The sequence below is a fragment of the Puma concolor genome, chromosome E4, assembly GCF_028749965.1.
Source record: "Puma concolor isolate L17-30 chromosome E4, mPumCon1.1.hap2, whole genome shotgun sequence".
NCBI classification, from domain to species: Eukaryota; Metazoa; Chordata; class Mammalia; order Carnivora; family Felidae; genus Puma; species Puma concolor.
Genome location: NC_141683.1, coordinates 51,642,044 through 51,658,021, shown reverse-complemented (window position 1 = coordinate 51,658,021; position 15,978 = coordinate 51,642,044). Strand labels below are relative to the sequence as shown.

Genomic DNA, 15,978 nt, shown 5'->3' with positions numbered 1-15,978 from the left:
AGTTTTCCTTCTTGTAGTTTCTGAAACCATCTGTATAAAATAAGGATTATCTATTCCTTCAAAATTAACCCACCTGTAAAACCAATTGGGTTTGGGGTTTTTTCTTGAGGAAATATTTATGTTTGTCATTTAACTTCCTTTGATTTTTATTAATATGTTCAATTTCTCCTTTCCAATTTTGGACTATGGGAGATTTCCATACATTTACTAATTTCTTCCACGTGTTCAAATTTCGTGCTGATAGTTGTTCATAATGTATTTTTATTTTGTCTCATCTCTGTCTTAGCTATAGTTACCCCTCCTTTTATATTGTATGTTTTTAAGCCTTCTGATTTCTCCTCTTCACTCTCTTGATTACTCATGTCTGGGTTTCTTCAAAGAACAATTTCTACTTTTGTTCATTTTCCTCCTCTTTCTAGTCACGGTTCTCCAAGTCATGGATTTCTGTCTTTATGTTTATTATTTCCTCTCTCCCTGTTATTCTGGATTCATACTGATGTTCTGTTTAGCTTCCTGTGTCAAACACTTGGATAATTTGTTTTCACTGTTCCCTAATGTTTCCCTCTAGGTACTGCTTTGATTTTAGCCAATAAATGTTGACATATAGGGCTTTCATCATTGGTCTACCCTAAGTATTTTGTAATAACTCATAACATCTTTTTAAAATCATGGATTCTTAATCATGGATTTTATTTGTTTGTTTCTAGCATTGAGTTTTAGAGGGTAACAACTTTTATGATGCCAGCTCTGTCATTAGTAAAGGTTTTTTTTTTCCTTCCTCTCTTGGTCCTACATTTTATTAGGAAGCACTTAAAGAATGAGCCTCCATTCATTCAGAAATTAAGGACCAGTCTGTATTAGAAATGTGTGCTCTCTATCAGCTGGTCCAAAAAGTATCTACCACTCTTCCCATTTATTCTTTCTCTCTTCCTCTTTATATACAAACACCTACAAAATCATTTCTTCTTCTTTTCTTTTTTTTTTATTTCTCTGTTCTTTCTTTTATCTCTTCATTTTTTTGAAGTTGTGCATTCTTGTATCTTGCCAACTTGGGCTTTTTGAAAAAAAGTATTTCAAATCAACAATGAAGAATTTTTTAATGTAAGTAAGTCCTACGCTATGTTCAAGGCATATTTATACAATGGAAATTCTTTATTGTTTCTGATATTCAAATTTAAGTGAACATCTTGTTAAGTTTTGTTTGTTTTGCTAAATTTGGCAACACTTTTTTAAATTTAATTAGTTGAATACTAATCCTCTATTTAGAAATGACTTCAACCATCCCGAAAACTGCCCAGATTTCATTATTTAGCAAAAAAGAAAAACTCATATATAGAAGGCATCAAGTCTAATCATTACTTTGGATTCTTTGACGTTTTGTTCATAGGAAAGTGGTTAGATCTCTTTGTTAAAGCTTATTTACCTTACCTAGAATTTTAATAATATTAATTTTCTGACTTTTCAATCCACTACAGAAAAGGAGCAACAAATTAGTAGGGAGATAGAAACTGGGAGAAGACCTGTATTCAGAGGAGCAGTATTATAAGCCCTATTTTTACCACTAGTCAGTCAAATAACCTTATATAAATCATACAGCCTTCTTGGACATCAATTTTATTAGCTTTAAAATGAGGTATTTGGGGGCACCTGGGTGGCTCAGTCAGCTGAGCATCCAACTCTTGATTTCGGCTCAGGTCATGATCTCACAGTTCGTGAATTCAAGACCCACATCAGGCTCCATGCTGACAGTGCGAGGCCTGCTTGGGATTCTCTCACTCTGCCTCTTCCCCACTCATGCTCGCTCTCTCTCTCTCTCTCTTTCTCTCTCTCTCTCTCTCTCTCTCCCTCTCTCTCCCTCCCTCCATCCCTCCCCCCCGCCATGTCTCTGTCTCAAAATAAATAAATAAACTTTTAAACTGAGGTGTTTGGACTAGATGATTCCTTCCAGTCTGTATTTTTTTATTTTTATTTTTTCAATATATGAAGTTTATTGTCAAATTGGTTTCCATACAACACCCAGTGCTCATCCCAAAAGATGCCCTCCTCAATATCCCTCAGCCACCCTCCCCTCCCTCCCACCCCCCGTCAACCCTCAGTTTGTTCTCAGTTTTTAAGAGTCTCTTATGCTTTGGCTCTCTTCCACTCTATTTTCATTTAAGCTTGATGGTGAACTTAAAAAAGAAAGAGATAATAAATATGAATAACAGAATTCCAGTTGTAGGCTACCAAATGCTGAGAGCAAAAAGAAGTATATCTGCTGATACCTTTAGAGCTTTGCTACTCACAATGTGGTTGGCATCCAGAAGCATCCACATCACTTGAGAGATAGGTAGGACTGCAGAACCTCAGCTCTACTAAATCAGAATTGGCATTTTAAAACAAGACCTTCAGGCGAGCTGTAGGTACTAAAGTTTGGAGAGCACTGCCTTATAGGGTTGTTATCTTAGCATTCAGGAAAATAATTGATGTTCAAAATGAGGCCTCCAATTTACCAAGTAAAAATTTGGTTAAGTACAGGATTCCCTAGTGAAGAGGCCAGGAGCATTTATAATAGGTATTAGAATTATTTCTGTACACACCCCTGACATTTCTAAACAGGTCTTGCCTTTCAAAAGAAAACCTGTTTAGAAAATCAGTCTGTGTGGATCCCTGCCTTCCCTGGGAATCCTGGAAAAACAAAGGTGACTACGTGTAACACGATTTTCATTTCCACCAGAGACTAGACTGGTGCACTGAAAGAGGAACTTCATTTCCCAGTGGCTCAACAGTTTCTCCCCAGAAGGAAAAGCACCCATTTTCCACGTTCCCGTCTGATTGCTACTTCTGTAACTTTTCATTGATTGACATGGAAGCTTTTTCACACCCTTGACGCAACATCTTATCTGACTCTAAGTGACATGAGTAATTGGGACGGCGATCTTTCTCAACGGGGTGTGGGGAGGCTTGCCTGGCTCTGGAGTGCGCTCCTTCATTCCCTCACTTACACATTCTTGTTCCCAAGAGAAGCTTCTCCGTATGCATTCCATAATACCTTCCCTCATCCTCAGTTTGTCTTGTGTGGAGTGTCCCCAGGATTCAGAGTCTGAGGCGAAGATTTGATGCGAGTTTATCGAGAACTTTTCGTAAGATCAACACTTGTTGGGGGAGTGAAAGAACTAGAAAGTAGTGAGAGAGGAGGGCTGTGAGATGGCCATGTGACAGCGTCGGCATCCCACACGGAGCTGGATGGCCCTCAGAGTTCTCCTACCTGTACACCACTCACTCCTATCAAAAGGCCACTGGACGTGGGTTTCTTCCCTCTCCAGCCTCCCCAGAAGAGTGCCATGAGCTTGTGGGGTCGTTCTTCCTTGGAGGGCAGTTTCCAGAAGGAGACTTTGCCATGGGTTGAGTGCTCAGTCATGAAGGAGGTGGTCTCACAGTATCTCCCAGATTTCACAGTGGACCCCCACACCGCAGTATCCGCCACAGATTTGATTTCCCTCTTTCTGAGCCCCCTTCTGAGTTGCACGGGCTCTTCTAACACAGAGTCTCTGCAGACTTAGCCCTGGTGTCTAAAATCACAGATGAGGAAATGCTGTTAGAAAGAAGTGAGACAACAAGCTGATTCTGATCTGAGTCCTTCCATTGACTTGCCGAGTCACACATTTCCAAATGTCTCCCCCTGGATGGTGGGGGGTCATAATGGTGCTCCCTCTTCATTTCCCAAAATGACAACTTGACTTTACTCTTCCATAAAGAGAATCACATAAGCCCATAGTGTTGATAGCCGTACCTGTACTATGAAGGAATATAACATAGGATATCAGCTGAGTTTTGACCAAAGCAAGGGAGACAGGCTTGGATGTGGGAAGGAAGTCAAACCAGGTTCAAAACCGTTTCCCATTCTGACTCACATTGTCACGTATGGAGACTACTGAGACAGGTCAGTGGCAAGATGCTAGTTGCCTCACAGCCTCCCTTCCTCTGTTAGATTTGGATGTCAGGTAAGATCCCCTGAAACTGTGAGAATTAATCTCTCTGCCCTGTCATATTTCTTAAGTCTACAAAGGTAGCAATATTATTAGGGTGAGCCATATGAAATTGCCAACATTTGATAATTTTTCATCTACAAAAAGGGCACATGGTTCAACCAATAGTGCAAGCACTTTTTATGTATTCATTAAAAAAAATTTTATAGGGGTTCCCCGGGTGGCTCAGTCGGTTGAGCGACCGACTTCGGCTCGGGTCATGATCTCACAGCTTGTGGGTTCAAGTCCCACATTGGGCTCTGTGCTGACGGCTCGGAGCCTGGAGCCAGCTTCGAATTCTGTATCTCCCTCTCTTTCTGCCCCTAACCCACTCACATTCTGTCTCTGTCTCTCTCAAAAATAAACATTTAAAAATTTATAATGTTTATTTTTGAGAGAGAGAGAGAGAGAGAGAGGAGAGAAGGAGTGTGGGTGGGGAGGGGCAGAGAGAGAGGGAGACACAGAATCTGAAGTAGACTCCAGGCTATGAGCCATCAGCACAGAGCCTGATGCGGGGATTGAACCCATGAACCGTGAGATCATGACCTGAGCCGAAGTTGGACGCTTAACCAACTGAGCCACCCAGGCACACCAATAGTGCAAGCATTCTTAATATGATTTCTGTTGACCCCTAATTGGACTACAAATAGCTTTTAAAGGGTTCTTGTAGCTTTCAGAAATTGTGGGAATTTCCCAAATTGTGGGAAACTTTTATGCCTAAGTGTTTGTGTGACTTCATTTTGGGGGAAAATGATGTTTTACCCACTTTTGTTGACGAGTGTCAACAAATTTTATAGGGAGTTTGTGACTTCCTGCTCACCCCAAATTAAGAAGCATTGGGTAGTCAAAAGAATACAGAACTTGAAGGTGGGGAAACCCAAATTCCTACCTCTCTAGACTTGAGCTAGAGGAAATCACTTAACCTCCTCAAAACCTACTTTCCACTTCTATGATATGACTTTTTGTATACTGGGGATATTATCGTACAAAAATCTCCAATAGGAATAAAAACCCAAGGAACTTTGTGGAGGCTCCAGCAAAGCATGTGAGCATACTTGGCGTGCTGTAAAGTGCTATACAAAGAGAATGTAGTGTCCTGTTCAAGGGCCTCCCCTGTCTCTCTGGAATCAGGATGTGCCATAGAGGAGTGAAAAGGAGAGGCGCAGAAAAAATAACAACCCAGTAACTAACCAAAAGCATTTAAAAACCTCAGCGAAGATTCTTTTCAAGTTTGTGGTATAGTTTCAGGGTCTGCTATCCAGTGACCACCACAAAGGATGACCTGGAAGTCGAAATGCTTGGCTTGGGAGTATTACTGAGTGTGTCTGTACCCAGTAGGCAGACTGAAGAGGGGTTTCTTAAGCCCAAACAGTTCTTCACTACGGAACATTCTTTCAATCTTACCCTTCACCAGTGGCCAGAAGTTAGATCCAGTAGTTAATGTCAAGGCTTTGGATGAAAAAGCCATTGAGTGTGGTGGACTGGTTTTCCATGTCTGTGTGCGAGTCAGTATCTGTCTGTCTGTCTCTCCAATCTGTTTCTCTAGTTCAGAGTATTTTGCAATGGATTCACTGAGCTCATTTCACTGGCAGTCCCTCTATCTTGAACACCATTCCTTCAGTCCTGAGAATCCCTCGCTTTTCTAAAAGATTCTGCCTCCTTTCTGACATCTAGCTCTAGTTTTTCTTCGTAAGAGCTAAGTTCAAATTAATCTCATATTGCTAATGTAATATAAGAATGCAATCTCCTTGCTAAAACGAATAATACAGTATTACGGATGAAGCTAATAATCCCCTTGACCTCTTAGCATCTTGGATTTTTCTCTTGGGGTGTGCCTGGTGCTCATTTTAGATCTGGATAGTTCTCCAGGAGGTGAACTATCTGGTACCCTTTATCCTGAAGGGGAAGCTGTTCACATAATGCATTTGGTGTGGTGATTAAAGAAGTGTCACACCATAGTGGCAAAAGTGGCACAGGGGTAGAACAAGTAGAACTTCACGTTGCCCACGTACCTGTTCCAGCCGATACCTAGCTTTTACATCTAGGAACATAAAACTCATTATGTATTTTGTATAAAGTGAAAATAGTGTGGACTATAATACTATATTAAAATAGCTGTGATTTAGCTGTGGGAAAAGCAACTTTTAAAAATATCTTTGGGGCGCCTGGGTGGCTCAGTTGGTTGGGCAGCTGACTTCGGCTCAGGTCACGATCACACAGCTCGTGAGTGAGTTCGAGCCCCATGTCGGGCTCTGTGCTGACAGCTCAGAGCCCGGATCCTGCTTCGGATTCTGTGTCTCCCTCTCTTTCTGCCTCTTCCCCACTCACGCTCTGTTTCTCTCTCTCTCTCTCAAAAACAAATAAACATTAAAATTTTTTTTAAGTATCATCTTTGATGCTTAACAGCACTCATCATCAAGGAGAGGCAAATCAAAAACACAATAAGGTATCACTTTATGCTTGTCAGAATGGCTAGAATCAAAAAGACAAATAACAAGTACTGGCGAGGATGTGGAGAAAAAGGAAACCTCGTACGCTCTCGGTGGAAATGCAAGTTGATGCAGCCACTGTGGAAAACAGTATGGAGGTCCCTCAAAAAATTAAAAACAGAAAGATCATACAATCCAGTAATTCCACTAATGGGTATTTTCTCAAAGAAAATACTAATTTGAAAAGATATATGCGCCCCTATGTTCATTGCAGCATTATTTAAAATAGCCAAGATATGGAAGCATCCCAAGTGTCCATGGATAGATGAATGGATAAAGAAGATGTGGCATATAAATACAATGGAATATATCTCAGCCATAAAAAAGAATGAGATCTTGCCTTTGCAACAACATGGGCGGACCTAACGGGTTTAATGCTAGGGGAAATAAGCCAGTCAGAGAAAGACAAATACCGTATGTGGAATTTAAGAAATTCCACAAAATAAATAAAGAAGCAAAGGAAAAAAGGAGGGAAACTAAAAAACCAGACTCTTCAATACAGAGAACAAACAGGTGGCTGCAGGAGGGGTGGTGGGTGGATGGGTGAAGATAAAGGGGATTAAGAGGCATAAACTTCCAGTTACAAAACAAATAAGTCACAGCGATGAAAAGTACAGCATAGGGAATACAGTCAATAAGATTGTGAAAATGTCGTTTGGTGACAGATAATGACTAATCTATTGTGATCACTGAGTAATGGGTGGCGTTGTTCAATCATGTGTTGTATGTTTGAAACTAATGTAACACTGTATGTTAAGTATACTTCAATGAAAGTCATCATCTTTAAGTAAGGAATACACCTTTACTATTCTAATTATACTGTCAATTTTAGAAGTTTCTTTGTCCACCTGTGTACACAGCAAAGTAGGTTTTTGATAAACACATATTGAACTGAATTTGTGAAAAGTCTATTGAAAGAGTTATATATATATATATATATATATATATATATATACACATATATATATGTATATATATATATACACATATATATATATGATGTATTTTTCATGGATTCCATTTATAGAGATTATACTCTGTATCAAAAGCCTTGGATATCACCAGTGTCTATAGAAGTAGAACCTGGAATACCAACTCACATTTCTACATGTGCCAATTTAAAATAGCATATGTGAAATTTTTCAGCCCGCAGATGTTGGAAAAGCATAATTCCCCGTGCACCAAAATATATAGGTGTATGTTTAATTTTGAAATTCTATTCTTTACTCTCATCTTTCTGAAGTACCAACAAAATAAAACACACTTCTCTTTGGAAATAAGAATTATTTCATGAATTAATTTATGAACATTGAGTTCTTAACTAGATGAGAGCCACGGTCTAATCCTTATAATAGCCTCACGAGACAGGTAGTAAGTCTGTGTTTGGGATGTGCAAAAGAGGAACTTTAGGCTCAGAGGGGAGGGATGGACTGCTCGGATTTCACCAGCTAGTAAGGATGGAGCTAAGAGTCACTGAAGTTTCTGCCTGGCACCCCTCTCTCCAGAATGGTGAACCTACTTGGGTCTTTTCATCCTGGCTCAGGTTGGTGGGTATGTGCATATGTGCACATTCAGGCCAGTCTCTGCTTTAGAGGCTCCGATGGTTGTAGGAGAGTTCATACTTTCTTCACGTCTAGTGGCTGCTGTGGGGGCATATTTGGTATTCAGATGAAAACAAAGTTCGGTTACCTCTCCTGTGTCACTGGGAGAGGAAATGCCTCAGATTCAGTGTCTTGTACTCCGATCAAACCCTTGTCTCTTTTTGCTTTGTGTATCCCAACATTCCTGTGCCTGTGTCTCCTTTGTAAGTCTTACCTGTGGTTTCCTACTTAAGCCATGGCCTAGAAATCCTGGCATAGCCCTTCCCACAAATCACAGCACAGAGACACTGCCACCAGGAGCAGGCTGTACGGTTCAAAGTGATTTGGTTCAAAGACCCTTAGAGCAAGGAGGCACATTGCCAGGAGATGCAAAATGAGTTGGAGGTTTTGGGCATGGGCCCTCAGGACAGAGAAATCCACACCATGAGACCTGCCCCAACTAATTAGTTTCAGGTGGGTGGTGTCTATTTTGGGGCCCAACAGAAGGTGGGAAGACTGAGCACCCCTGTTCCTTCTTGAACCCACCCCACTCTTCCAGTCTGAGGCCTACAGAGGTAAAGCCACCACGTACTTGTTTGGACTCCGTCTGTTCCTGGCTCAGGAAACAACCCAGAACTTTTTTCCAGTACTCAGGTCTCTTTTGTGGTGTAGGAAAAGGAAGAGGTTGTGGGAGTTCCCAAGGGACTTTGATGTCCTTTGCCGCTGAAGTTGAGGGCTTTGCGTTAGGCTCTTGGTTACCTTATGGTATGTTTCATGTCTCGCCCTCATCCAGCCAGGGACAAAGGACCTCGTATTGCAAGCTCTAACCTATGGGTCTGGATGTTTCTTAAGTTATAAAGGAATATTTATTACTTCAAAGAGGGGAAATGAGAAGGGGGAAAAGACACTGTAAAAAGAGAGTGTGGCTGGTCTTTGCCTCAAAGGAGGAGAGGAAGAAGGGAGAGCTGTGTTGCACTGACCACTGCAAATCATAAAATCACCCTAATTGAGCCAGCAGTGCAAACGGACACTCTATAAACACACCAGCAAGACTCAGGAAAAATCAGCCTGCATACAAGGAAGAATTCTTGGTAAAATGGAAAACATGTTTTACTCTCCTCCTCCCCATTTTTGGAAGAGGTAGGTCCCCACCAGTGGATACACCTTGCTTTTACCCTGAGGACAGTTGTCCTGGAGCTTCATTGCCCTTGGAACCAGATAAAAAGCTACAGAAATGCACAGAGAACACTGTAAGGTCCAGCACCAGAATCTAGTGATGCAGCCATCATGGAATACCAGGCAAGGTAGGGATTTACGATCAATAGAAATTCAGCATAATATTGAGCTAAAGGACATAAAGCAAAACTGGAATTGCTGCATCAAATAATTTCAACGTGGAAAATAAGCCCTCCCGGTCATCCCCCGAACTCTAAGGTGTTTTCTTTTTTGATTAAAGGATTTTCACGGACGAAACTCCCATAGTTTACTTTGGAAGACAGTTATATTGTTAATCAGCCTAACCATCTAGGAATATTCTTTATAAATAACTGAATATCCTAGGCCTCGGTGTTGGCTTATTTTTCAGCCATGGGTAGAGTTGGGCATATACGCTTGGGGCACCAGCAAAACTTCATCAGAACAGACGGTTCGTCAGCTTCTAGTCTCAGAAACCATAGATTCCACGGTAGCCTCTAATGTCATAGTTCGCGTGCTAAGTGAGACGTTCGGATAAGAAGTTTAGGGGGAAGACAGGGTGATGGGGAAGGAAGAACTATGTTTGGAGCTAGGCCAGTTCACAGCAGTATGTTAGCTTGGTGAGTCTTGTCCACTTCTCCCACTTTGGAGATGTGGTATTGGCTCGTTGTGCAGTGATTTATTGTCTCCAGCAATGGTCCCTTTCAGTGATCTTTTTGAGAAATTTAAAGAAAGACAGGCCCAAGTGAAAAAGGAACAGTTGAAGTCAAAAATCTCAGAAAAAGATGGCAAGTTCAGTAGCCGCAAGTTAATCTTTTTTCATCTAATGTTGATTTCTGGTGGGAACCTGGATATCTTTCTGTGCCTACTCTGTATTTTTCTCATAGGTAAAGGAAAAGGGAGCTCTTGCTTTATAAACGGTGAACTGAGGAAATGTAAAAGTAATGTGACACATTCCTCGATACCCCTCTGGAAATAATGGCTTATACCTATGTGTGCTTATGCCTAGGTGTGTTTCAGTAGACCAGGAGTGGCCACGACAATTTTCATTTTTTTGACATCTGATGGCCCGGTACTTGGAGAACATCGGCGGCCAACAGTGACTGTTCACCTGACTGATGTCAGTGGGAACAACCACTCTCTTGGTGAGTCTGACAGTGGTCCCTTTAGGGCTGCTAGGGGATAAGCCAGTATACCCTGGAGTCAACTAGGCTTCCGTCCCTTACATTGTCTGGGACCCTGCCTGGAGTACACAGCTATTGAGAAGATAAAAATGAATGCTAGATATGGAAACACAGTGCTGTATGGGTGGCTACGATATCATTCATCTTATTTCTCTTCAGGAACCTATGAACTGTCATGCCAGCATAACCCTCTGGTTATCAATGTGAGCCATCACCCGAATGTCCTCTCCCACCGTACCTCCTCAGTGCTGCTGAATTTCTCATCCCCATTGGTGGGCATCTCAGCGGTGGCTCTAAGGACATCCTCCCACATAAGTTCATCAACTCTCAATAACTGCATCCCAGAGCATGAGGGACAAAATCATCAGGGACAGAGGTACAAAGTCCCCTTTCTTCCTTTTTGTCTTTCTTTTTCTTGTGGCTGTGAAATACTACTATCATTTCCATACATATGATTTTGTTTTCAGTGGGTGCTTGATCACTAAAAAGTGGGTCTAAAAACTAGTAAAAACACAGAAGAAACAAGTAAAGAACAATTTATGGAAGGCACACTTGGTTTTCGCATTTTGCTCTTCTTTTCTTAGCTGAGCATAATTTTTTATGTAAATATTTAACATCTTTACAAGGTCTTAAAATCTTTTTTACATATAAAACCGCTGCCTTCACATCAGCATTGTTATATAAACTGCCAAAAATTTTCTGCCAAAAACTCAATGTTCCCTAAGCAATGTATATTTTTCCACTTGTTCCCACCTGGACAGTGTATGCAGCAAGTTGAACAATTAGTTTTCAAGGCATGTCATATAATCAATTAGAGTTACATATGGAAATCAGGACTATGTTATCTACATGGGTCTTTCTGTGGACATCTGTGATTGTCATCATTTACAAGAGGTTTCCTGAACTCTCTGCCTCAGCTAGCAGAGGGACTATACTTTTATAATGTTGGTGCGCCCAAGGGTGGCCCGAAGGTGGGAGAGAGCATGCCAGACAATAATCTGTGCTGCAGTTGGGCTGGATTCATTCTATGAGTGGTCTCATCAGTTGAGTGGGACTCTAGGTAATAGAGCTCATTCCCTCAAGGAGTCAGGTGATTGGGATCCTAGTCACAAAAGCTGGGGTTCCAGGCAATGCTCCATCACCAAGCAGGAGCTCTGATACTACTGTGCCCCACCTAGGTATACCAGAAACCCAGCTTTGATTAGGGAATAGCAGTAGACATTAGTGTGTAATATACCAGTTATCTTTTGCTATTTAGCACATCATAGTAAAATTTAGTGCTCTATCACAGTTTCTAGTGGGAGGAATTTGGATGTGACTTAGTTGAGTGCCTCTGGCTTAGAGTCCTTTACAAGTTTGCCATCAAGCTGTTGGCCAAAGATACAGTAACCTAAAGCCCAAGAGGAGCTGGAGATTTCACTTCCAGGCTCGCTCATGTGGTGATTGGCAGGCCTCAGAAGATCTGCATCCAAGCTCAGTCACAAAGGCACTAGCGGTAGGCATGCTCACATAGGTGTGGCTCAGTTCCTTACCACGTGGGCTTCCTCATAAGCTGCCAGAGTATACTCTGACACAACAACTAATGATCCGAGAGAGAAAGAGGCCATGGGGGATGAGTACATAGGAGACCACCCCAAAGGGAAGCCAGAGTCTTTTTATAACATAATGGTGGAAGTGAAAATCCATTCCTTCTGGCATATTCTTTTTATTAGATGTGAGTCAGTAAGTCCAGCCTGTACTCAAGGGGAAGGCTTTGCATCATCAGGGCATGAATCACTAGGGGCCATCTTAGAGGCCATCTACCACATCCAGTAATGGTGGCTTATGTTAATTGAATACTAACTGTGTGTGCAGGTATTGTTGTAAATGCTAGAAAGAGAGAAGCAATAAGGGTTAGAGTCTGGATGATGGACGTTGTGACGTTAGCTCATGTGCAACTCTTAAGTAGTCTCATTGAGCAAACGTCTTCACATATTAGCACAGGAATACAGACTGTTAAAATACCGTTGTTTACCAGAATTCTTGCCTCTCTCCTATGTGTTTTCAAAGTATCTCCTCTATTGGCTCTACCTCTGGCCTCAAGCCATACATAATTTCTTTCAGGTCCCTGAAACATGTGTTCTTGAGGAGCTTCATGCCTTTGCACATTATGTTCCCTACTTTCTTGAATGCCTTCCAGCCCTTCTTCTCTTCAACTCATACTTCATCGTCAGGATTCACCTTCTTCTGTGCAATCTTGGCAGATTCCTTGCCTGTCTCCGTAGGGCATTGTACACAACCTACTCTCTACCGAAACAGCTCTCACGTTGGGTGGTGACTATTTATTTACTTGTTCTTTTCCACTAAGCCCCAAGCTCTCTCTAGTGGAAATTCCATGTGGTGTCTTTCGGCACCTAGCAGAGAGCCTGGCACATAGTAGGTATCAGAAACTGCGTTGAATGATAGTAACAGATTTTATCTCTAAATGCTGTATGGAACAGAACCGAACAAGCAAACCAAAAAAAGTGGTAGAAGTCATAGCCTCTCTAGACTCAAGGGACAAGAATTTCCCTCACCATCATGGCTGTGAAGTTCTGACAAAGAAGTTGATTAATTGTGATCACTGCTGCTAGTTCACTTATTTTCATTTGGCACTGTGGGGAAAAACAAGTTTTATATGCATGCATGCAAACCAGTAGAAATAGGATATGATTCTCCAGTTTACACAGAGTGTATCTGGAATGCAGAAGCATTTCCAAACCACATGTGACTGACAGGAGCCATGCAAATTGGCTTTCCCTCCTAGCCAGCAAATCAGTGCAACATAGTAAATTTTGATACGCAGGGAACCTGAAAGATTTCATATCTTTTCTTTGTGAACAGATTTAAAATCCTAATCTCTATATATACTCTCAAAGAATAGGAGTATTTTTGTTTCTTTATATCAATCCCGACTGTAGATGTGGATAGATCATAATATGAAACCCTCAAATTCTGGGCATAGTGAGAGGGATTCCTGGCTACTTCATTCTTACCCCTTATGACCTGAATTCCATTAATACTAAAATGGGCAAGGGAGAGCTGACAGATGCCTGGCAGTAGAGGATGTGTTGTCCATTTCGTATTTAACCATTGATGACTAGTGTCTTCTCCCTCCTATAGTTCTGCATCCTTAAACCAGCCTGACTGCCCCACAGAATCTCAGCTGAAGGTGAATAAACTTGTCTGGCACTCCAGTGATCTTCATGATTCTCACCTTGGACCCTTTAGCTTTGATCTGTCTCTTCATCTTGTTTCTTGTTTCGCTGTGATGGCTTCCCAATTTATGACCCTTTGGGCTTAGTCTACTGGTAATGAACCATTAGTCTTGAAAACCAAGTTTAGTATTCTTGGTTTTGGCCACTAGTGCTCCCTAAGAGCTCAATTCACTCCTACTCTCTGGCTGTTTCTAGCTCTGGTCACTTTAGGGAGAGGTCCTGCGTAACCTGCCACAGCATCCCATGAGTTGGAGAATCAGGGAGACCCCCCAACCATCCCAAGATCGGGTTGATGGCTTTAGGGAATGGGAACCACTTTTGTGATTAATGCATTAGGAATTGGAGTGTGCCCCAGATATAATCCAGGCACTAATAGGTTACTTGGCCTAAATGAGTGGATTTGCTTCCAGAAATCTGGACTCTAATTTAATCAGGACTCTTGTTATCTACTTTGGAAATTCACATAATCAATTCTAGAAGAATTTACAGATAGACAAGAATTGCTGATGGGTGTGTGTTTTCTCCTACAACAGAATTTTATTCTTCCAGTTACATGAACAAAATATAATGGAAACATTGATTGTAACTTCTCTGCCCCTCCAGATGGCAGTAGATTCGTCAGATCCCCCAGTGTTGAATCTTCTGAAGATGACCTTGGTCTTCTTCTCCAGGGCCTGGCTGATTACAATGGTTGAAACTTCTGACCGCTCCTCTCTTTGCAACATTTGCACTTTCCCTCTTAATTGATTTTTCCATCTACCTTCTCTATAAAAGGTTGCAGTGTAATCTCCCAAATAACTGTGCTTCCCTAACTTTTCCTTGTATTTCAAGCAGTTCTGGATTTTTTATAATTTGATGTTACAGAATTCTGTGCATAGCTGCTTGTGACTCTTTTATCTTTATTAAGATCATACCTTGTGCCAACCCTTTTGCCCCATTAAATGCCTTTGGCTTTGTATTCTACTTTGTCTGGAATTTAAATTTCCATTCCTGCTTTCCATTTGTTTATATTTATTTGATAAATATTAGCATTTCTTTTATTTTTAACATTTCTCTGTCTTCACTGCCAATGAGCCCAGGGCAGATTGTTGCATGGCAGTTTATTCTGAAAATTTATTTCATGGTCCCCAAGCCTCTAGAAGCCTTAGGACCCTGCAGTGTTTTTACCTTTGGAACATTTATCTTCTGGGATTCCATGGCCTTTGCCAGTGGCTCTCCCCCAACCCCCACTCTCTCCCATCTCACTGGACCAAGACCCTTATCCTTCCTGACCTGATGTCTTGAAGTCAGGAAAGGCTGATGAGGACCGATGGATAAAGAACAGATTTATGACCCCTGAAAAGCAGTGCCCAGTTTTCCGGTCTCAAGAGAAGCCAGAGAATGAATAAAGAATGACCCTTTCCCTCTCTTCTTTTAGTATGGCTCTATTCCTTATTTGCTTTTTTTTAGGAAAAAAAAAAATACATACTTTGGCTTCCAATGATGTTTCTCAATTCAACTCCAATACATTTTGGAATCAGGAGGGAATCCACACAGATTCCAGCTGTCAGTCTTGGTTTTTGATATTGATAAGAGTTTTCATATTTTTTTCTGTATTGTCGGAATTTAAGTGGGAAGCCGGGAAAAATGACCTCATAGCATTCTTGTGAGATTAACCAGGAATGATCCATGCGGAGTCTGTCGCACCACGTAGCCCCGGGCAGGAGCACCGCCCATGGTGGCTTCTACACCACTTCTCATCTTTGTTTGTCTCCATTCTTCCTTCTACAAGGTGTGCCGCTAGCACTTTGTTGCTTCCCAGCTCTAAATCCACTCGCAGCATGTGAATGTGTAATGCTAGAACAGGATTTCATTAATATTTATCCTTTGTTGGCTAATGCCACGTTCAGTTTTGTCAGGAGAGGGTTATGGAGAGACAGTGCAGGAGGAAGGGCTTGGCTTCCCGCTTTCAGTGTGTGTTCTTCTCTTTTGCTGCTATGACATGACATGTGGTGTAGAGAACAGCTTCCATCAAGTATCGCAGCCACTTGGGCTCCCAGGGTACTTTTTTCCGGTTGGCTCTTCATCACCCTTGACCAAAGGTAATGCTTGTTAAGTATCCTACTGTGTTTTATGGATTGCCAGCCTCCCATTTCTCATTGATAAGGAGCTTCACATACTCAAGTCCATAGGTACAACCAAACCGATCCCCAAATCCTACCTTTGTGAATCTATCTCCTGGTACCATTTATAGTTCCATTGTATGCCAGTCAGGGTCCAGTCAGGACATAGTAATTAGAATAGGGGAA

The 15,978-nt window shown here is 41.6% G+C and overlaps 1 protein-coding gene across 1 annotated transcript in view; it reads left to right on the top strand.

The window, feature by feature from the left end:
* The window catches only part of PAPPA2 (pappalysin 2), a 275,450-nt gene that overhangs the window by 157,679 nt on the left and 101,793 nt on the right, over window positions 1–15,978 (top strand). The window contains exons 13-14 of the mRNA XM_025921163.2: window positions 10,280–10,415; window positions 10,614–10,830. Of these exons, the coding sequence (XP_025776948.1) occupies window positions 10,280–10,415; window positions 10,614–10,830 (353 nt within the window). The remainder of the gene's footprint in view (window positions 1–10,279; window positions 10,416–10,613; window positions 10,831–15,978) is intronic.